The sequence below is a fragment of the Bos indicus genome, chromosome 11 (assembly GCF_029378745.1).
Source record: "Bos indicus isolate NIAB-ARS_2022 breed Sahiwal x Tharparkar chromosome 11, NIAB-ARS_B.indTharparkar_mat_pri_1.0, whole genome shotgun sequence".
NCBI lineage: Eukaryota > Metazoa > Chordata > Mammalia > Artiodactyla > Bovidae > Bos > Bos indicus.
The window spans coordinates 101,730,162-101,753,708 of record NC_091770.1 but is presented as its reverse complement, the minus strand read 5'-3'; the positions used below and the strand labels follow the sequence as shown (position 1 = coordinate 101,753,708).

At 46.0% G+C, this 23,547-nt stretch overlaps 1 protein-coding gene across 3 annotated transcripts in view; it reads left to right on the top strand.

Annotated features, from left to right (window-relative positions):
- Window positions 1-23,547, top strand: part of MED27 (mediator complex subunit 27) — a 246,189-nt gene that overhangs the window by 126,322 nt on the left and 96,320 nt on the right. For all 3 annotated transcript variants that reach the window (XM_070799476.1, XM_019971048.2, XM_019971047.2), the window contains exon 4: window positions 15,397-15,490. In XM_070799476.1, coding sequence (XP_070655577.1) covers window positions 15,397-15,490 — 94 coding nt within the window. The remainder of the gene's footprint in view (window positions 1-15,396; window positions 15,491-23,547) is intronic.

Below are 23,547 nucleotides of genomic sequence, written 5' to 3'. Positions count from 1 at the left end.
CTCTAAGAGGCTCTTAAATCTGTCTTTTGGAAGAGTTTGTGAAAGTCACTCAGTTGTATCCGACTCTTTGAGGTCCCATGGACTATTCAGTCCATGGAATTGGGCTCTAGGCCAGAATACTGGAGTGGGTAGCCTTTCCCTTCTCCAGGGGATCTGTTGGTTCATTATGTTTAGTAGGGCCTCACTTGTGGCTTAGTGGTAAAGAATCTGTCTGCAGTGCAGGTGTGGATTCGATCCCTGGGTCAGGAAGATCCCCTGTAGAAGGAATTGGCAAGCCTCTCCAGTATTCATGCCTGGGAAATCCCATAAACAGAAGAGCCTGGCGGGCTACAGTCCATGGGTCAAAAAAAGAGTCAGACATGACTTAGCGACTAAACAAACAAAAACTGTATGTTGGTAACCATATGTTTAGGACCTGAAGAGACTCAGAAGGTCTGCGTTCTAATCCCAGCTTTGCCTACAGCCACCTAGAAGGCTTTATCCAAACCCGTCAGTTTCCGTGCCCCAGTTTTGTTTCCAAAGAGTAAAGAATTTGGATTAGCCATTCTCCTACGTGCATTCTAGCTCTGGAATTATATGATTTGGGGGAGGGGGGCTATTATTCCGATTCTTAAATCTGTCAACTCTTGGAATGTATTTCCAAAGAGGGAGATAAACTAAAGTACCTTCCTTTTCATGGGGGAAAAAAGTGCTGGAAGTGACATTCTCCACCTTGTCATCTCAGAAAGTGAGCAGAAAACCTTTTAGTCTTAGAGCGTTCAAGTCCCAGTGGACACGTATGGACTCTGCCAGCCTAGATGAGAAGCGATCGTGGAAAGCAGAGTCTCCCCGCCAACACACATGGGATTCCTTGGCTAGTTAATGAAGGTGGGAGTTCTGATCTGGACCCTGCTGCCTTCATTAGGCCTTGGAACACAGAGGCTGATGGTCAGTGATCATTTACAGTAGAAATCTGTTTAAAACAAAACAAAAAAACAGCCCTATTTCCCAGACTTGTTAGCAGGCGCTTAGAACCTTCCTGAAAATGATGAAAAGTTTCTGGGTCATGCTAATCAAGCCTAAACACTTTACATTGCTTAACAACAAGTAACATGCCCCTGTTTGGAACTCAACAAAGAAAGCAAGCTTTGAATTAAGACTGGGAAATGTCAGAGAGCGTGGCAGGCAGGGAAGAAGTGCTGTTGTCTGGGTGTGCTGTGTATTACCCAGCGCCACCTTCCAGAAAGCCCGCCTTTCTTTTCTCCAAAACAGTCGCCATTGTGTTGACTTCTTGCCCGCCGCAGCAGATGCAGAGCGTTTTCAAAGGCATGTGATGGGTTTAAGGGTCAAGAGTTTTGCCCAGTGGGTAAAACCCTCACTTATACCGGAGGGTTAAAAGTGTTGAAAAGCGGGAGTTTAACGTCCTGTTTTCTTCCTCCTTTAGATCAGAGCAGACCTCTCTGGTGGCACATTTCTCCCGTTCTCCTGAACTGTGGCAGGAATAATTCGGGTATAATTAGGCAGGTATCAGGTTTAACCCTGAATGTCTCTACAGGCGGTCATTTCCGTGCCTCTCCTGGCAGCCTCTCTCCTCTACTAGCAATCCTTCTACTTGTAAAGTTTTGCCTAATATTTAACCTCAGTGTTCCCTGCTGGAACTCTCTCTTCTTATTCTCATCGACCAAGAATAATTGATCTGTCTTCACTCGGCGACTTCCTTTTGCATGTTTCAGGAGTAACCGTGTTATCTCTGTTAGAGACAGACTCTCTCCCCTTGTGAAGTCTTTGTACATCTTGCTTCCAAAAAGGATTACTCGGTGTGTTCATCTTCTAAGCATACTCTCCAATTTGTCGTCCATTTATTATCATGCACGTTGGTACTGCAGCTGTTTTTACCACGATGGACTGATTCTCTCTCCTTTTACACATAATCCTCCAGGTTCTGAGCGTTTGATTTGGACCCATTGTGTTGTCAACGCATTTGCAGGGTGATTCGCCAAGTCCTGTGTGTTGAGGACTGCTGTGAGATCCTAGCAGGAGAAACATGTTTCATCCCTATAAGCTGTGTCCCCAGCTTTTGAGCAGTCTGTTCTGCCCCCGGAAATACGTGTGTGTGTGTGTGCATGTAATGCATGTGCACACCTGTGCACACACACTCGCCTTGACAGGTCAGAGCTGCCTTACAGCCTTCATGGGTAATTGTATATGGGGATATTTGGAGCGTTACATGGAGTGACTTTTTCGACAAACAAATCTGAGTACATTTGCATCCGTTGGTTGTAGCAGGTCTTCTGTTTATGAGAGTGGGCGTCTGAGGTTTGAGCATTTAAGGACCTGGATGTTTATACTCCTGGCTTCTATTCCTAAAGCCATTAGCATTCAAGTAAATGCTTGTTTTTATCTGTTTTATTCTGAGATCAAGTGAAAGATATATTTGTTATGTGCCCTTTAATTATGCATGCCCTCTGAGTATGTTACTCGCCACGTTAGGGCAGCCCACTCGGCCGCAGTAAATATTCATGTGTGAACTCTAGTGGAGAGAGTCCTTCCTGAAAATTTCCTTGATTACAGAATTGCTGTTTCTTGGGGTTTTTGTTAAGAGACTCATCTTGAGTCCTAAGACTTGGTTGTGGGAGTCCTTTCTAGTTACACGTTTCTTCAGACATTTCTAGAAACGGGCCCCACTAGACAGTGACAAAGGCAATGTGTTTTATGCCAGGACTATATATTTGAAGTAGTCCTGCTGTTAAAACTCTGATAAATTTTTACCAAAGTACAGTAGATTTCAGTTATTCACAAAGGTTAAGGAATAGGGTGTTCTGATTCATTGGATTTTCTATAATGATTACCGTATGTACCATTCAAAGACGGATAGTCTTTGGAAACTGTGAAATCACTTCTTTGTGTATGTACTAAGCTCTTAGGAAGTGGGTGCTGAATTGACTAGATTTGGAAGGACCTGTTGAGTTCATCTCGTCCAAAGAAGAGGAGACCAGAGCTGGAAGGGCTAGATGTTTTGCCCACTGTGGCCTCTGAGTGAGCGGGAACTAGGAGAGAGCCCAGATCTTTCCACACCCGACCCAGGATTCTTTCAGCCATGATTTGAAAGACTACTGCAAGATCTCTCAGTGTAGGGTAATATGATGAATGTTGAGTTGGCTCTGGTTCAGTGAGGCCATCATAATCCTGTAGGGGGTGCCCTCTCAGAGTGTGTTCAGGCTGCCTTAAGCATCGCCTGCTATGGGTGGGATCCTAGACTCAGCTCCACTGGAGAACTATGTTCTGGTCCAGTTTTTCACTCCTTTTGAGGGTGGCAAAAGGAACTCTGGAGCTGGTGGCCATGCATGCTGGTGCCGGACTGAAAGCCATTTTATTTTCTGTGAAGGAGGCCTCTGTCTCTTGCTCATGTGGCAGATTCCCAGACACATATTCTTGTGCAGTCAGCGCCCAGGGTGATTGATCAGCACGGCCCTTGCTTCACCGTATTGCTGACCTAAACACCTCGCCCCTCTGAGGATGTGTATCCATATCCTGTTTTCAATAGCTCCAGATGTATGAGTGACAACAGATTTTTTAAGGTCCAAAGTGAAGATTCATTTAGAATTAAAAAAAAAAAACACCCCACAATCTACAAAGACAAGCAAAACCTTTCAAAACAAAGCTGTTTAATTACCTGGTTTATTTGAAGGGTGTTTCTAAACTCAGTCATTTTTAGTCTCTTATAGGATGTTTGCCATAATCTTTAGTCAGCTATTCTATTAGTTCCATATTTTTCTCTAAATAAACTCATTTTTAAAAACGTACCCTCATTCTAAGAAATAATGCCTGTGAAATCACAGGTTTTATTTGCTACTTACATGCTGTTCTATATGTTGTTGCTGTTGTTGTTCAGTGGCTAAGGCGTTTCCAACTCTTTGTGACTCCGTGGACTGCAGCGTGCCAGGCTCCTTTGTCCTCCACTGTCTCCCGGAGTTTGCTCAAATTCACATCCATTGAGTGGGTATTGTGTTCTGACCGTCTCATCCTCTGTCGCCCCCTTCTCCTTTTGTCTTCAATCTTTCTCAGTGTCAGGGTCTTTTCCAGTATACATATATTTAAGTTGAAAGTGTTCATCCATATGGGACGGCTCTCGTGGTCCAGCAGTTAAGACTCTGCATGTCCAATGGAGGACATGTGTGTTTGATTCCTGGTCAGAGAACTAAGATCCCGCATGTGCTGGTACAGCCATCAGTAAATAAATAAATTTTTTTTTTTAAGGCAAATGTTTGTCCATACCACATACCAATCTGTGAGTGTCACGTCGCGTTGTGAAAATTGTCGCTCTGGGGCCAGTGTGAACTGGACAGTGGAGGGGAAAGCAGACTGTCGCTCGGCAGGGATCTGTGAAGGAGCGGTTTGTGTCTGCGGCGTGGAGGGCCATGGTGCATTTCAGGAGGAAGGAACCGCAAGAGGAGGAGCAAACTGCTTCTCAGGGAGGCAGATACTTTCATTATGATTCCATAATTCTGTTTAAATGCCATGAATTTCAAAACTAGCCACATCCCATGGTTATAACACCCCAGGAAATACTTGTTGACGAATGATGTTGCATTAAGTAAGCAGAGTGGCTGTAAAGTTGTACTTCATTACCAATTTAGAATAGTCATATCAGTCTTCTCAATTAATTGAACTGTTTTTCAGCTTTCTTACTCTAGCAGGAGAATTGCAGGGTTGGTTTTAATGTCGTAGGATTTGTTTGAGAAGAATCTTTATTGTTCCGGGAGGAGACTCCAGCAGAGGGACGATTTCCAGGGTGAGAGGTCTTTAGTAAAGGGACCAGCGGGTGTGGGAATCCCAGGGACCCGTGCAGTAATAGCCCAGGCCAGCCCTTCCCCTGCAGGAAGAGTTTGGTTACTGGAGCCCAAAGTGAGAGAGTGAGTGAGCTGTGAGCTGTGAGAGTGAGTGAGCTGTGAGCTCCAGGGGTCATTTTTGCAGCTCTGACATAGGTGACCAATTTAACAACTTGTTAATTGGTCTTGTTGGAAAGCTCAGTGTGGATTTTTGTTTGGGAATTCTTTCCCCCCTCTGTGTAACATGGAAGGGCTTGCAGAGGAGGTAGATCCCGAGTGAAACTGTAAATTCTTCCCTAAGCTTAATACGTTGTTTAAACATTTTAGGGAAAACTAGGACCCACCAGTATCTGAATGAATTTTTTAATGCAAGAAGAACAGAAGTTGAGGAAAACGTTTACCTCCTAGTTATTCAGTTCAATTCAGTCGCTCAGTCGTGTCTGACTCTTTGCAACCCCATGAATCGCAGCACGCCAGGCCTCCCTGTCCATCACCATCTCCCGGAGTTCACTCAAACTCACATCCATCGAGTCAGTGATGCCATCCAGCCATCTCATCCCCTGTCGTCCCCTTCTCCTCCTGCCCCCAATCCCTCCCAGCATCAGAGTCTTTTCCAATGAGTCAACTCTTCCCATGAGGTGGCCAAAGTACTGGAGTTTCAGCTTTAGCATCATTCCTTCCAAAGAACACCCAGGGCTGATCTCCTTCAGAATGGACTGGTTGGATCTGCTTGCAGTCCAAGGGACTCTGAAGAGTCTTCTCCAACACCACAGCTCACAAGCGTCAATTCTTCAGTACTCAGCTTTCTTCACAGTCCAACTCTCGCATCCATACATGACACGGGAAAAACCATAGCCTTGACTAGACAGACCTTTGTTGGCAAAGGAATGTCTCTGCTTTTGAATATGCTATCTAGGTTGGTCATAACTTTTCTTCCAAGGAATAAGTGTCTTTTAATTTCATGGCTGCAATCACCACCTGCAGTGATTTTGGAGCCCCCAAAAATAAAGTCTGACACTGTTTCCACTGTTTCCCCATCTATTTCCCATGAAGTGATGGGACCAGATGCCGTGATCTTAGTTTTCTAAATGTTGAGCATCCTAGTTATTAATATAAAATAAAACCAAAAAATGTATTCACTTTTCTGCCCCTTCCTGTAGCCTACAAACTTTGCACTTTAATTTTCCTCCTGACAGGAGAATCGAAGGAACTTTAACTTAGCTGTCCTGGTTTTTCTGAAGGAAGATGCCTTGTAACCAAATGAAATGTAAGCCCTGAGAGGGTGGAAACCACCAGAGCATCCCTGTGTCCCTGGGCCCAGTGAGGCACCAAGTGGGTATTACTAAACGATTGGGAGAGAGAAAATCATACACTGATTATATTTTGTCAGTACGCTACCTCTCACTTTCTCAGTTATCTTCTAAAGTCTGGGGAATGAGAAAGGGGCAGTCTGCCTTTTCCGTGCGGTCCTCCCAGACCTGTAAAGTACCGCAGGGGGCACGGCAGGGAAACCCTGGGGTGGGGATCAGAGAGGTCCAGTCTGAGGCCGGCTCAGCCACTCTGTGCTGTCACCTCGAACAGGTCACTTAACCTCCTTTTTTCTGTTGTTTATAAAGCAGGAGTTTTGCACTTGCCCTTCTTGTTTTACAGACTTAGTGAGGGATCAAACAAGATAAAGAACACACAAGTGCCTTGGAAACTGGAAAATAAGGCCTGCTTTCCTGCTCAGCCTGACTCCTCCAGCAGAAAGCACAGGCTGGACCCATCCCTCCAGAGAAAGTCTGCTGGGAGCCAGCTAATACGATATTTTTTTTTAATTAATTTATTTTTAGCCAGTGAGTGAGTTGTGTCTGAGCGACTTTGCGACCCCATGGATTATAGTCTCCCAGGCTCGTCTGGCCATGGGATTTCCCAGGCAAGAATACTGGAGTGGGTTGCATTTCCTTCTCCAGGGATCGAACACGGGTCTCCTGCATTGTAGGAATTGCTTTACATTATTCTGTTGGTTTCTGCCATACATCAACATGAATCAGCCATAGGTGACACACACATGTCCCCTCGCTTGTGAACCTCCATCCCACCTTTCATTCCAGTTTTGTTTTTTTTTTTAATCCTTAGATACTTAAGATCATTCCCTGAACACAGTAATTATTGACAACTGTAGACATTCATTAAATATTTGTTAATAGATACAATAGGGATAGTTTACAAACTAAACTCGTTACCTCTCCTCTTTTTTAGTCCATGTGCTGCTGAAGTGAGCGCTACCTCTCTGTTTTGATGGTTTAGTCACTCAGTCCTGTCCCACTCTTTGTAACCCCAGGGACTGTGCCCACCAGGCGCTTCTGTCCATGGGATTTCCCAGGCAAGAATACTGGAGTGGGTTGCCATTGCCTCCTCCAGACGATCTTCCCGACCCAGGGATCAAACCCATGACTCCTGCATTGCATGTGGATTCTTTACCACTCAGCCACCAGGGAAGCCCAAGGCACTCAATAAATATTTGTTAATAGATATAATAGGGATAGTTACAAACTAGGATAGTATAGGAAAAATTCTGTCTTGTGATGGTGTTTGCTATGTGTTCCAGTTTGTACATAACCAGGGTTTACTAGGCTGCTTGTACCTAATAGAAGAAGAGAGGTTAGACTCTGTATGAGTCTAGGTGGTGAGTGCACATTTATTTCACCTTATGGAAATGGAGGTGGCTTTTGTTTGCCTGCCCAGGTGATTCTTCAGGTTACACACCGATGTAGTTCAGAGTTCATCGGCTGTTCAGGGAGAAGAGGAAGAAGCTGCTCTTCTACATCCGTGGCCTGGCTGCAGCTCCCCTCCAAGGAAGCATGCCTTCCTGATCTGTATCTCCTTAGGTGTTGAGTTTCCATAAAGAAATTTTGAAGTTTTGAGTGTCTTTTCTTTCCTATGGTAAGAAACAGATCCTCAGGTCTATTACTTATTTATCTTTGGCTGTGTGGGCTCTTTGTTGTGGCACAGCAGGAGGTGTTCACACCTTAGGGCTTAGTTGCACGTGGGATCTTAGTTTCCCAGCTAGGGCTTCGAACCTGTGACCCCTGCATTGGAAGGTGGATTCCTAACCACTGGAGCTCCAGGGAAGTCCCTGTGTGTCTTTTCTTGAAGGGGACTAACAGTAGGCAGGCCGCTAGGTGGGTAGAAGTGGTAAGGGAGTGGGTGCAGTGAGAGAGAGTAGAGGAATCTAAGCTGCTCTTCTTGTCTGTAACTCATCTGCTGCTTACGACTTCCCTCATAGCTCAGTAGGTAAAGAATCTGCCTGCAATGCAGGAGACCCAGGTTCGATTCCTAGGTCAGGAAGATCCTCTGGAGAAGAAAATGGCAACCCACTCCAGTATTCTCACCTGAGGATAGAGGAGCCCATTAGGCTATAGGCCATGGGATCTCAAGAGTTGGACACGACTTAGCGACTAGACCACCATCTGCTGCTTAGTTGCTTCAGTCATGTCTGACTCTGTGCGAGCCCATGGACTGTAGCCCACCAGCCTCCTCTGATCTTGGGATTCTCTGGTCAAGAATACTGGAGTGGGTTGCCGTGTTCTCCTCCAGGGGATCTTCCCAACCCAGGGATCGAAGCCACGTCTCCTGCAGTGGGGTAGGCAGATTCTGTACCACTGAGCCACCACCAGCTGCTACTGCTGCTAAGTCGCTTCAGTCGTGTCTGACTCTGTGCGACCCCATAGACAGCAGCCCACCAGGCTCCCCCGTCCCTGGGATTCTGCAGGCAAGAACACTGGAGTGGGTTGCCATTTCCTTCTCCAATGCATGAAAGTGAAAAGTGAAAGTAAAGTCGCTCAGTCGTATCCAACTCTTAGTGACCCCGTGAACTGCAGCCCACCAGGTTCCTCTGTCCATGGGATTTTCCAGGCAAGAGTACTGGGGTGGGGTGCCATTGCCTTCTCTGCTGAGCCACCAGGGAAGCCCCCAACTCATCTGGTCTTCCTTCTTAATGTACAGTTAGAGAACAACCAAACTCCTTTTATAGACATGTCGATTCAATATTTTACAAACCTAAGAAGTTTGACCAAATTGGGAGGAGTGAGCAAGTTTGACCTAAGTTCCCAATCCTGTTTCTTCATCATATTGAGATTAATAGTTGGAGTTTCAGGCAATCTCATTCTCACAAAGTAATTAAACAAACCCCTTTCTGTTTTCACCCACCAGCAAAGTCCACTCGGTCTCATCATTTTTGGACAGGTGTAGAGGAAAATCTTAAATCAATTTCAGATGGTGTAAATTGCTCCCTTTTTGTTATCTCCTGGGCATCACCCTTTCCCCAAGAAGGTGGTTTATTAATCTATGCATCCCTAACTTTCAGGTTTTGTATGGGGGAGAAAATGAACAGCATGTGTTGTGTGCCCCGTGTGGGGTAAATGCTATTTAAATATCTGGTTCGAGCTGCTAAGCATCTCACTAACACGGGATCACTGGCCAGAGTCCAGCTTTGTTGGTTGTTTTTTTTCTTTTGAGGAGGGGTCAGACTTTATAGAGAGCTAAGCCATCTGTCCAGCAAGTTATTTTAAGGCTTTAATGACAAATGCTTTGCCATATATTTCATTGTGCAAGGGAGAGAACTAACATTTTACAAAACCGGTATCTTTAGAAATGTCTTCCACGTTCTGTCTTGCTATCGTTTGGGGGTATTGTGATCCCGATTTGGTAGCACGCATCTTTGTACTAATGTTTTTGCAGAATTAATTAGTTCATTAGAAGCAGCATTTGAAAACTGGCATGTTGATAACGCAGTGTACATCTTCAGAAGGCTCCTGCTTCCAGGAGGCATCGAGCTTCTCCTAAAACAGATGCAGGGGTTTTGTAGCCACGTCTTAGGCAGTAAGACTTGGAAGCGTCTCCTGCCTGCTTTGAGGTTGCTTCCGTGGGGCTCTGTGGCTGCTGCTGGTAGTGATATTGCTGGCTAAGATGATGAACTCCTCAACACCTCAGATCTTCATCTGCTAAAGAGAACTTTGTGTTGAGTCGTTTCATAACTGCCCGACTGGTATTTGCATAGCTTACTTCGAATGTCCTGTCTCTTTCTTGGGCAAATATTTGAGGAGTGTCTGGTGGGTGCCAGGTACAGTTGGCCATGTGCTGGGATTCTGCCTTTCTAAAGAAGGCAGAAATGTGATTCCATGGAGAGACCTGTTGGGGAGATAGACATTAAACAAATAATCACCCGGAAAAGTTGCTTAATTACAGCTGGGACGGGAGACACAGAGAGGATTAAAAGGTGCCACAGAGGTGAGATGAAGGCCACTGAGTGGTGGGCGGCCCAGCCCAAAGCTGAGCATAGAGGTGAGATGAAGGCCACTGAGTGGTGGGGGGCCCAGCCCAAAGCTGAGCACAGAGGTGAGATGAAGGCCACTGAGTGGTGGGGGGCCCAGCCCAAAGCTGAGCATAGAGGTGAGATGAAGGCCACTGAGTGGTGGGCGGCCCAGCCCAAAGCTGAGCATAGAGGTGAGATGAAGGCCACTGAGTGGTGGGGGGCCCAGCCCAAAGCTGAGCTGGGTGTGGGGTGGGGGGGTTACCAGACGGATCCTCCAGGCAGAGAATGCAGAGCGTGTTGCAGGGCGCTGCGAGCTGCTGGGGTCATGGGGGGAGGAGGCGGGGCCAGACCAGCACCTGGACTTGGCCCTCCTAGGACTTGAGGTTGAGTTCACCGCTGACTTATGCCTTAAGGGGTGATGCAGAAGGCAGGGGCTCTTTCTTCATAGAAGCACGGAGTTTCCGTAAAGCCCAGGTGTGACGTGGCTGTCAGGGAGGAAAGGTTTCCTTACTGTCAGGTGACCTCTACGGTCAGAGAAGTAGGTTTTTGCCTTTGTTGAAAAGATTAGCAGTGAGAGGCAGTAGTTTAAGAACAAACATTAACCTTGGGCTCCAACATGGAGCCATGACTTTAAGATAATCAGAGCTAGGAGATCCGGTGTGCCCCATGCAGCACTCCAGTGCGTTCACTTGTGGGCTGATGAACATGTGTTTCTAAGATGAAGACGGCTTCATTGAAAAATACTACAATTTACCATTCAGAAAGGAACAAAGAGGAAAACCAGGCGCCTCATTCTAGAACAGGTCCAGAGCAGCTATTCTGAACTTGGGGTCCATGAATGGTCTTTAAGGGACCTATAAACTGCAGAAAATTGTATGGAAAACTGTGTGTAGACATGTATTTTTGTTTTCAGCACCTTCTGAAAGGAATCTGTGATCCAAGAAAGAGTTAAAAGCACCGATAAGCCGGAAGCCTAATAGTCTTTTATGTGTTTGCAGAAAGCCTTAGATTTCAGAGGAAGCGCCTGTATGTGGCTTCACAAGGCTCAAGACTGAAGGCGGGGGAATTGGGTGAAGACGCTGGTCAGTGGGTTGGAAGCAGCCTGGTAGTCCAGTAGTGAGTGGGGCTGCCTTGTGAGCCGTGCTCCAGGATGGTGGACTTAAGCAGACCACCTCTTGGAGATGTTGTTAAGTCCCTAGAGTGACAGGGACGTTGAGTAAGAGGACCTCTGGGGTCCCAGTGTTAATTCTCTGATTAAAGACACTTAGAGAAGGAGGCCAAGCTCCTTGAAGAAAATCAGAAGAGAGCAAGGTTTATAGGGCTTCAGAGATGAACATTAGGAGCCTGAGAATGGCGTGATTGTTTCTGATGAAGCAGAGATGTGGCAAGAGTTGAGACTGAAACTTGGTGCTAAGGATGCCTTTGGAAACCCTGAGAAGGAACCGTCAGATGCGCTAAGGAAATTGAATCAGAAACCATTGAGAGTCTGACTGTAACGGGGGGAGGGCAGGCCAGGGAAACGAAATTCTCTTAATTGCTGAAAGATTCATTTTCTACCTGAAAATACTGAAGCTATGAATCACACCTTGATCTGAACCTGTGATTTCTAGGAGTTTATGTTTCTAAAAGTCTGGTTCTTGGCCCAGCCAGCCCGCGGATGGGCTGCGTGCTTCATGGAGGGAGAACGAAGCAGCTCTCCGTTTTCGAAAGGCCTCTGTAATGTAAATAGGAACAGCAATCTTTCCAAGTTATTACCCTGTTAACAGGTTGACAGATATGTGCAAATTGTGACTCACTGCTCAATTTGGCACTAAATTAATGTCGTTCCGCACCACGTCTGCTCAAGTGTAAACTAGTCACCGCTGCTGTGTTAGCGCTTGTTTGCCTATATTCCAAAGGTAAAAATTAAAGTAATTCGATCCTGCCGCAGAGCGGAGTGGAACATATGGTGGTGTGTGGGAGGGCGGGGAGCGCACTGTTCCTACCTGTCCTGGCCCTTCACGCCCAGCTCTGCACGCACTGGCATGGCTGGCGGGGCACACCGGCCGGGGGATGCTGCCAGAGAGGAAACCAGGACCCCCTGCCAGGCCAGCCCCCAGCCCCGGCAGAAAGAAAATGTCATCTCCTCAGCCTCCAGCTTTTTAGCTCGCCGTTCCAAGCTTTCCTTATTTCTGTCAAGTCACTAGTGGTGGATTTGCGTTTTGAAGGTTGGGTCTACTTGAAAATGAAATGTTTTGCTTCTTTGCTTCTAGGATTTAGACACTGTTTTCCTCAGTGAAAGATGCAGCTGACTTTTTCTCTTTTTGGCAAACACATAATGTCACCTGTAAAAAGGAAATTTGCATCTCCTTTATGTTAGGCACGGGAAGGAAAAACAGTCTCCTTGAAATGCATTTGTGCTTAATAAAATCTTTGGATCGAGCTTGCTGAGCTTTATCTGAGATCACTGGTTGGAGAGGGAACAAAAACTACTGCCCCAGACCTCTCTACTTCCCTGTGTCCACGTTAGATATTTCTCCTAGGAACTCTTTTTCTCCCTCCATGGCCTTCCTTTGCAAGTAAAGAGTTCACATATAAAGGATTCCAGAAATGGCCAGAAACATTTATCGTCTGCCCTTTCAGAACGCTGGCTCCTGCTGAAAGCAGGTCAGGTAGTTGGCTTAGTATCCTGGAAGTCTACACCCTGAACTTGGTTCTGGAATCATCACCTAGCCTATCTATCCCCCAAAGTTCTTAGCCTATTAGAGACACGAGTGTTCTAGAAAGTATTCCCTTCAAGGTGAACAGTACACGGGAGAGCAGATTAGGATACCTTTGTGCTGAAGTTCTGCACGTTCATTTGCATTTTGCTGTCCAGAGCTATGATGGCTATTGATTGAGGATTCGTTCAGAAGGCATTGCCAGCCCCCCTCCCCATTAGCATATACTTAGCAATGACCTCCGTCCACACAGGACAGCAGGTTTTTGCTTCCTGCTGAGTCTGAAAGAACAGAGTTTAAGCCATACACATAGAGTTAGCAAAGAAGTATGTAAATGCAGAGATGTTTCCAGTGACCTGGTGTCAACTTTTGACATGAATCTTGCCACATGTCTTCCACCATCTCCAGAAACAGGAGGTAGTAATGAAAAATGTGTTCATTTCCTCCTCTCTTCATCTTTTCATCTCCTTGTAGCATTTAAGCTGAGAGCTGAGGTTGTGCATCCGGAAGCTGTAAATCTAGGAAGGACCATGGACATGATGTCTTTGTCAGTCTTCCTCTCAGCCATCCAGGAAAGATTGTTTCTTAACCATTTTCAAAGTCCACAGAAATAGGGCCTTGTAGGGCCCTGCCTTTAAGCAGTACCTCTTACACCTCTTGTTCTTTCTGAGCTGGTTTGCTTTTTAATGCCACAACCTCCTCTTATGGTCCTTTCTCAAGGTGAAAGATGACTGTGTGGTACCTGAGTTTGTTAAAGTTATTTACATGCTTGAAGAATACGTTGAGTCTTCCTGCAGGCAGCCCTCTTCTGCAGGGGCAAGTAGCCTTGAAGGCTTCTCCACCTCTTTTCACACATCTTTGCTCTGGTCTTCCTAGCATCACTCCTCAGCACTGGGCCTTCTGGAGTTCTCCTCCTTTGTCAGCTTGAAGTCTAAAGCTGCATGGAGCATTCTCTAAGGAAAACCTGATAAGTTAATCAGCAAGATTACTTTCTAACTTCCCACAGTTGGTATGTTGATATTCACAGCATTGTGTTGTCTGCTCTCTCTTGTGAGCGCCAGGTTTCACACTAAAGTCTGTTCATGTTGCGAGTGGAGAGCTAATCTCTCTCTTTCCCCAAGAGAACATATCTTTTACATGTCCCTGATCTAATAGACATGTAATTTGTCATACCCGACGGGTATAAAATCAAATGTTAAAGCCTTAACAGGTAGTTTTGAGTCTCAGCTGTTGTGTTCTGCAGCCCCTTTGTGTCATGTGACTGTGGACAGTGAGCACGAGTGCTGCTGTGATTCTCCTCTCAGGGGGTCTGAACCAGACCCAGCCCTAGCTCTGCTCAGGCTGTGGGTTGGCATAGCCTCAGTGGGCTTCCACTGGGGTGGTGGAGGCGGGAGGGAGTCTTCCTGCAAAGAGAGGACATCTTTGCAGACTACCCATAATGCCCATGATAGTCCAGTGAGAGTGTTTATAATTTTTGAGGTTTTAGTGTATGCCACGCTGAGTGCTTAGTGTCGGTAATCTCAATGATTATTAAATCTTAAGAGATACAAGTTCCATTTGGGTCAGAAAAACAGAAGACTGCCTTTCAGAGGAATGTTTCCAGAAAAAAAATGTAAACTGATAGAGTGTCTGATATGTTTGACCATAGTGAGAGAAGTTTTAGAGTCAGGCAGAGAGTTTTAAGGGAAAAAATTGTAATAGGTACATAGAAAACTAATCAAGTAAAAATTCAGTAAGACAAAAATAACTGTAAATTACCCATGAGCCACTGTGTGGCTCAGTTATTAAAAACATATGCAGATGGGATGTCCCTGACAGTCCAGTGGTTGAGACTTCGCCTTCCAAAGCAAGGGGTGTGGGTTCAATCCCTGGCCATGGAGTTAAGATAGTCTGCATGCCTCGTGCAAAAAAAAACCCAAAACATAAAGCAGAAACAATACTGTAACAAATTCAATAAAGACTTTAAAAAAATTCCCTTAAAAAAATAAGCAAATATTTTAGAATGTGAACAATAAATACTGATTTAAGCAAAAATTGTGATGTAATTTGAATTCATTAGCCGCAAACCAGAAAAATGGGAATGACTTCAGGTATTTAAAACAGAAGGAATTTAATCCAGAGAATTGACTGTTGAGGTGATTGAGATAAGAAGGAAACAGGAAACAAGAAGCAAGCAGAGGTGAGCAAAACAGGAAGCCACTTCCACCCCTAAATCAGGGGACAGAGGGAGGGGCCCCGTGGCCAGGAGGGCGGTGGAATTAAATTCTGATCTATAGAGGAAAGCCACAAGGTCATACCTTAAAATGAAAGACCAAGAACTGGCATTAAAAATACATCACATGGAAATGCGGAGGTAAATAGCAAAAGAAATCACTAAAAAAAAAATGGATGGTTCTGGAAAACAAGAGGAGGAACTAGGGAGTCATATTTTTGCTTTAAAAAAAAAAAAAAAAGCCTCATAAATCCCACTGGCCTTCTTAAAAATGCATTTCACTAATGAAAACTTAAACTGAGAAGAGAAGCCTCTGGTGCACTGTAGATTTTTCTCTCTCAGTTGGGGCTCCAGCTCTTACACATTGTTTCTTCCTCTCAGATATGTTGACGACGTGATTAGCCGCATCGACCGGATGTTCCCTGAAATGACCATCCACTTGTCCAGACCCAATGGGACATCCGCCATGCTTCTGGTAAGTTCTGTCTGACCTGTCTGTAGGGACATGTGCATGTTTCTGTGTTGTCGGAGCTCAGGAATGGAAATTCAGTCCCAGTTAGATGGTGAAGAGTGTGTTTCTTCTCCTTACTGGCATTCTCTAGGTTAAAAATTCTGAATGCTGATTCCTTGCTTTTGAATGAAATCCCAGAGCCCATCTAAGAGTTCCCAGACAGGAAGTACAGTGTAAGACTCCCTCACCTATCAGTTCATGAGTTTTGGTGAATCTGTTTTGTAGTATCCCAAAGACAATGGAAATGCTCATCTGTTGGATCCTGCTGATAAAAACAGCCTCTTAAAACAAAAACAGGTTTTATAGGAAGTCATTTATAAAATTCATTCTGTATTTGAAGCAAGTGTCTGTGACCTTACCACTGACGGTTTCTGATTTTGTTGTTTCTGATGTGACTCTGCTCTGAGCAAGTTGGCCCTGTGACCTCACCACTGATGTTTGTATTCGCATAAATTCACCAAAGACAGGTGTGTTTGAGACTTCAGTGATGAGATGTTTTTCTGGTGCTCTGTGTCCTAATACACACTTGAAGAGCACAGATATTGAGGAGCCTCCACATTTGCAAAAAAGGAGAATTAACTGAGTGAGAGCAAGGTATTTGATGGTCATCATGGAGGCAAGCTTCAGGATTGAGTGTTTTTTACGTCTCGCCAGCACTGCTGCTCTGGGGCCTAGTGTGAATTTCTTGGACTTCAGCATTTTACTTTTGTGAACTTTTATAAATATCCAGTCACCCAGGATGAGTGACTATTCACTCAGTCCATTTACCTGAAGAGGACAGACTTATTGTGTGCGTAAATAACTTTGCTTGTTTGTGGCTGTGCTGGGACTTCATCGCTGGGCAGACTTTTCTCTTGCTGTGGTGGGTGGGGCTGCTCTCTAGTTGCAGTGCGCTGGCTTCTCAGTGCAGTGACTTCTCTCGTTACAGAGCACAGGCTGTAGAGCACGAGGGCTTCAGTAGCCGTGGTGCATGGGCTTAATTGCTCCAAGGCATGTGGGATCTTCCAGATCGGGGACCGAAGCCATGTCTCCTACACTGGCAGGCGGATTCTGCACCACTGAGCCACCAGGGAAGCCCCTCTCTTAAGAGGGGGAAAAGACATAGGATTATTAAATGGGTGGGATTTCATGTGAGAAAAAATTAAGTGACATTCATCTGGGTGACATGCTACTTTTCTTTAAAATTCTTCCAGTTAAAAAATATAGTGAATGAGATAACATGGTGTTCTTTCACTCGAAAAAGAAAACAGTTTGTACCTGTCTACAAAACATGCGGTATTTTCTGCCCCCTGTTAAAGGTACAGATTGTCTACATGTTAAGATCCTCTAAACCCAGTGGCCAAAACATAAATCCTGCTCCCAGGATGCTTGACAGGGACCAAAGAGTTAATGAAGATAAAAACGAAAGCGTCTGCAGCGAGATAGGTTTGCTCAGATTATTTCTGGGTCGTTGGGCTTCCATTTCCTGATGAAGGTAGGAATTTGGCGTTGATGGGAATGAGCAGAGAGAACAGGATTCTGGGTAAACAGGGTTAAGATATTAGAGTTACTTCCACGTGAGAGAGTGGGCTTTTATTTCACCGTGACCTGTCAGACTCATCTGCTTTCTCACCAAGCTTCTGTTTTAATAGGCTGATGAGAGTTTAGGGGCTTGAGTCAAGGGCAGAATTCTATTTTATACACACCATTTTGACTGCCATGAGTGGCTAATTCAGATCACTGTGCATCTGGCCAGCTAGCTGTCATCTTCCCCAGTTGACATGGGAATTCACACGAGGTGGGGCCTATTTACAGGAAGAACACTGGGTGATCTGATTCAGAATCAGATTGCCAGGTGGATAATCATACTTTTAACATGATGGCTTTATTTGGCTTTTACTTTTAAAAGATGGTATTTTATTAGATGGCAGGTTTCTGTTCCACTGCTGCCACCCACGTCTCTGAGGTCGAAAGGAATTTTCCCTGGGGTGGAGAGCAGGACCGGGGCCTGCCACCTCCCCTCCTACCCTTGCCAGTCGCCTCTTCCCTGGGGCGGTGGAGGAGGTGTGGGGCCCGTGCTGTAGGCAGTGGGGAACCACTGCATGAAGTTCAGGCAAGAGGTCAAAGCTGTTTTCTGGAGCGTCTTCTGAAGTGAGCTTTGTGAATCTGGGAGGCAGGTACCCTGAGAGTTTGGGAGGCAAGTGAGATTGAAGGGGAGGCCAGCCAGGCTTCCGTGAGTACAGGCAACAGAAGCCTCCTCTGATGAACTTAAAGACGAAAAGCCTTGCCTTTTGTCTTTGTTTTGCTCTTTACTGATGCTGGCTGGTCACAGACATGAAGATAGAGCTGCTCTGTCAGGAAGAAGAGAAAGCAGGATGGCTCCAGGGTGTCAGGAGCAGGACTGCATCCCTGGGGACCCTGTGGCCCAAGTGATTGGGCATCAGCTGCCTTCCATCCTTTTGCCCATGCCTGTACTCATGCATCCAGGGAGAACACTGCCGCTGGCCTAACCTGGGGTTGGGGGGGGCGTCCTGCTTTGGTAGGCCCCCAGAACCACCGTGGAGTAGAGGGGGTCATTCCCCCCAGGGAAGGGAAGCAGGGCCAAGAAAGCAGCAATCGCTGACACAGTAAGTGTCCCCGTCCCTGAGGAGGCTGGGGTTTACCTAGCCTCATCTCCTCTCACCCTCATCATGCCCTCGAGGGAGGCAGCACCGATTGTTTTCATTTTACAAGTGAGGAACCCGAGGTGGTGGTTTCTCCTGGGTTGTGGGGCCAGGACACTGCTCCCAAGCCTCCAGGATGCTCCTTGCTCCCATCCCTGATTGTAGTTCATGGTGGTGCTGAGTGAGATTTGGACGACCAGGGGACTTCCCTGGTGGTCCAGTGGTTAAGACTCCAAGCTTGCACTGCAGGGGGCACGGATTCAATCCTTGGTCAAGGAACTAAGATCCCACATGCTGCACAGTGTGGCCAAAAAAAAAAAAGAAAAAAAGATTTGGATGACCAGAATTACCAGGCAGGTAATTTTTCCTTATTATTTTTTAAGTCATGTCATTTGTATGTCAGTTATAAAGTCTAATGTTGAACACCTGAGCTCACATCCAACCTAAGAAGCAGAGTATAACCACTGTGCTCTTCTCCTCAACCCCCACCCTTCCCAACAACATCACCACCATCCTGATAATCATCTCCTCTTCCTTTTCTAAGTGTGAGTTACCACGTGGACATGTATCCCCATATGTATCCCCGAGTAACGTATCATTGAGTTCTGTTGAATTTTGAACTTTATAAGAACAATATCATATTGTGTGATTGTTTCTAACATGCAGCCATGTTGGTGGTTGTGTGTGACAGTCTGATCATCTTCTTGGTTGTGTGATGGTTCAGTCTGTAACCATGCACACTTTATTCTTTCTCCAGTCACTGTGTGTTTGGGTGGTTTCTGGTTTTGCTTTTTAAATAATGGTAGTATAAGGACTTCCCTGGTGGTGCAGTGGATAGGAGTCTGCCTGCCAATGCAAGGGACACAGGTTCGATCCCTTTTCCGGAAAGATCCACATGTTGCGGGGCCGCTAAGCCCGTGTACCGCAACTACTGATGCCTGCGCGCTCTAGGGCCCGTGAGCCACAGCTACTGAATCCTGTGCGCCCTATAGCCAGCACATCGCGACTGCCGAGCCTGAGTGCTGCGACTCCTGAAGCCCACGCTCCTAGAGCCTTGCCCCACCAGCAAGAGAAGCCACTGCAATGAGAAGTCCACACACACAGAGATCCTCTGCAGCTAGAGAAAGCCCGCATGCGGCACCGAAGACCCAGCGCAGCCAGAAATAAGTTAAAGAAATAAATAGAGCCGTGTGTACGTGTCAAAAGTAAATAAATAAATAATGCTGGCATGAGCATTCTTGTACATACACCGGGATATATTTTTAAGCTTTATCCCAAGCCATTGAGCCAGTGCAGACCCCTGTCTAGCAGAGGAAGGGGCATGTTGGGAGCACTGGAGTAGATAGTTTTTCCCAAAAGTCACACAACTGTAAGATATAGCGGTGTGCTGCCCACTCTGCTGTACACATCAGTCCAGAAATGACTAGTTATTTCTCCATGATCAGCCTGTTCCCTGGTTTTGTCATCAGTATAGATCTCTTCTGGTTTTGGTATGTGAGTGCAGAGGGGCTTTTGGATTTTTTTGTGTGCACGCATGGGGAAATGGCATAAAGTCACTGAAGTCTAGAGCATTCCGTGAACAAGAGGCAGGCTTGGTGACCCCGTTTGGTTTCCTCCTTCAGCAGGCAGTCCCTGCCAAGAAGCAGCAGAGTGCCTTAGATCTATAGACATCGGTTCCTGGGAGTCCCAACCTGTCATCATAGCTTCTTTACAGTGTAGGAGGGGAAAGGAAAAAATGAGGGCTGTATATAGAAAAGGTGTGTTGTAAGGCAATTTGGGATCAATGTGGCTCCTCTAAAAGCTCAGCCTGCCTTTCCTTGTCCTGGAGGCATCAGGCTTCAGAGCCTGTGAGACTTAGGAGCAATCACTTGTGGGCCCGGGCTCTGTGCTTGACCTGGAAGCCCAGGCACACACCTGCTGATGGACCCACGGGGAGCAGGGCACAGGAGACAGGGTGGAGGAGAGAAAGGGGGACCGAAAGAGGCGGAGTCAGGGTTCGCTGTGTGACCCCACGAGTGACACAGAAAAGTGTCCTTCCCTTCTGAGTGTGTCAGTCTCTCCCCACTGCTGCAAGGAGGACCTGTTGCTTAGGGAAGATGGAGCAGGCCTCAGTACTAGCCTGCTTCCAGAACTCTCCGGGCAGTTATCATCTGAACTGCTCCTGGCGTCTCTGTGAGCCTGGGGTCACCGACTGGAGCCTGGACAGCCCAGTCGTGGCTAATGCGAAGTCTAAACTTTCAGCCTCTTACGTAAGCCTTAATTGCTGTGGCCGGCTCTGTTCGGGGGCTGTTTCATGTTGTGTAAGTTAATAACTTATGATACAATGAATCCTGCTTCCGTTCTTTGAAGAGATGAGCTCAGTCATCCAAAAATAAATCTAGCTCTGTTGATATTTAGTTTCAGTTAATCTACCGCCTAACATCCCATTATTAATTTCTTCAAACAGTCAAAATATTGTAAGAGCTTAACTGAGTCAGACTAGAACAAGCAACTGGCTCCTTTCGGCATTTAAAATATTAATCCACAATGTTTTACTGATCCACTAGGTATGAAAATGCAAGAGAAGGAAAAAATGAACCTTCAGCCGTGATATTTGGAACATACCTTAATATCTTGTAAATTAATCTTTCTTTATATGTTACATGGTTTGCAGCAGATAAAACTCATTTATCAGTCTCTTTAATGTGCATTTTTACCAACCTTCAGTTTCTTTAGCATATTCGTGCCTTGTTTTTGAATGATACATCTGTTTTAAACCGTGAGACTCATCGTCTTATTTTGCTGTATCCCAAGCTCTCTGAAATGGGAAAGACCATTGAACAGCCAAACTGCTTAACTGTTTAGGGCATTGATTCCTCTGCTGGGTTCAGTAGTTCTCAAACTTGAGAGGTTCAAGAGTCACCAGTGTAGTTTGTGGACAATGCATATTCCTGGCAGGATGCCCAGAAATTCTGATTCAGTGGCTCTGGGGTAGAGCCCCAAAGCCGCATTCCCCACCCGTGTCGGGTCGTCTTGGAGCTCGTTTCAAACAGCATGATGTTAAACCATGGTGCCCTTGGAGTTCCAATGAAGGTGGGCCTTTTGGGTAAGTCCCAGATCAAGCGTCAGGCTCTTTTGTGAGCTAGGTTGCTAAAGCATTTGTGTATTTACTCAGTAACCTGAGCATCAGGGAGGAAGGCGTAGTTCTGGGTTCTGTTCAGCACTGACCACCATCCCTGCTCTCAGGGCACTTGCATTGCACTCACGGGTGGGAGACCAACCAGGCATTGTATAATATGCTGGCTGTGGGGATCTGGGGGAGAACAGGACAGGGGGTGGAGAGAGACAGAGGGCGTGGTGTGGGGAGCAGAAGCAAACAAAACTACAAAAACTGTGGCAAGTGAGGCGAGCCGGGAGCTGGGCCCAGGAGAGGCAGCACAGCATCAAAGACCCAAGCCCAGGCCAGTGGGCGTGTTCAGATCACACCCAGGAGGCCAGGCAGCCAGAGTGCGGGCAGCGAGTGAAGACAGGGAGGAGGCGAGACGTCCTCACAGACTGTGGTCGGCTGGGCAATTGACTCTAAGTTTTAACTTCAGGTTAAAGTCAGTCATAATCCTTAATTGATCACACTGTCATCACTGATCCAGACATGGCTCATTCATATTTATTTATTTAATAATATACAAATAATATTATAAAATAATGTTTTATATTATTATTAATTAATATTATTGTTTATGATAATATTATAAAATAACAAATAATAAATCTACCACCCAGCCTCAGAGCTAGAACATTATCTGCAACCTGCACCCCTGTGAGGGCCCCTCTGCCCACCCCGCCCACCTCTGTCCTGTAGGAACTGTTATCCCTTCATATTTGGTCATTCTCTTTCCTTTTATGAGGGAGGGTTTGACACAAATATATGTATTTCTAAATACGTGTGCGTGTGTGTGTATATATATAATGTATCCTTTTTTTTTGGCCTGCCAAAGGGGGCTTAGTTGCATCATGCAGGATCTTTTGTTGCGGTGCGCGGACTCTAGTTGTGGCATGCAGGCTTCGTTGCTCTGCAGCATGTGGAATGTTACTTCCTTGACCAGGGATCAAATCTGAGTGTGGCAAATTTTGGTAATTTTTAAATTTGGGTGAACATTAGTCACTCTGTCTTCCTTTATGTTTGAAAATGTTCACACTCAGAAGTGTTATGAATGGTTATTTAAATTTAGGTCTCTCTACATATCCTCCAAAGAGTATGGAAAAGCAGAAACAAATAAGACTACAAAACCACACCTTAAACATGACCAAGAGACCAAGAATGCCCACACTCCAAATCCTGTGTAAGTAAAAAGCAAGCACATCCTAGTGAGCTGTTGCTTGCACACCCGTTAGCTTTCCTGAGGGAAAATATCTCTTATAGAAGAGTATATACGTGCGATGGCATTACATGACCTTTTAGGACGGACCAAAACAAGGCGAATAAAAGTCAGAACTGTGTGTGTGTGACCGGAGCCCACCCCTCACCAGGAGGTACAGAGCAGACACACGTGTGTGTGTGTGACCAGAGCCCACCCCTCACCAGGAGGCACAGAGCAGACACACGTGTGTGTGTGTGACCGGAGCCCCACCCCTCACCAGGAGGCACAGAGCAGACACACGTGTGTGTGTGTGACCGGAGCCCCACCCCTCACCAGGAGGCACAGAGCAGACACATGTGTGTGTGTGACCGGAGCCCCACCCCTCACCAGGAGGCACAGAGCAGACACACGTGTGTGTGTGTGACCTGAACCCCACCCCTCACCAGGAGGCACAGAGCAGACACATGTGTGTGTGTGTGACCGGAGCCCCACCCCTCACCAGGAGGCACAGAGCAGACACACGTGTGTGTGTGTGACCGGAGCCCCACCCCTCACCAGGAGGCACAGAGCAGACACATGTGTGTGTGTGACCGGAACCCCACCCCTCACCAGGAGGCACAGAGCAGACACAGATTGGGAGGGGCATGAGGAGATGGTGGTGGTAGTGAAAGTGTTCTGAGTTTCTATAACATGTGATTTACGTGGCTGTATGCAGTTGCCAGAGTTCAGAGAATGGTGCTTTCTAAAGATTTATGCACTTTACTGGAGGTAAATTTTACCTCAGAAGATACTGTTTTAACTAACTCTAAGCTGCCTAATGGCATGCTTGCTTTCGTGTTTAGGGATGAACTGTACTAATGTCTGCAACTTTCAAACTCTTCCAAAAACTAAAATAGATGGCCAGACAGATGAGTATATATGTTAGAACAAAATGATAACAGTTGTGGAATCTAGCTCATGAGGATACAGGTATTCATCTTAAAATTCAATTTTTGCGATATATAAAGTTCTTTGTAATAAAATGTTAAAGGAAATAAATACT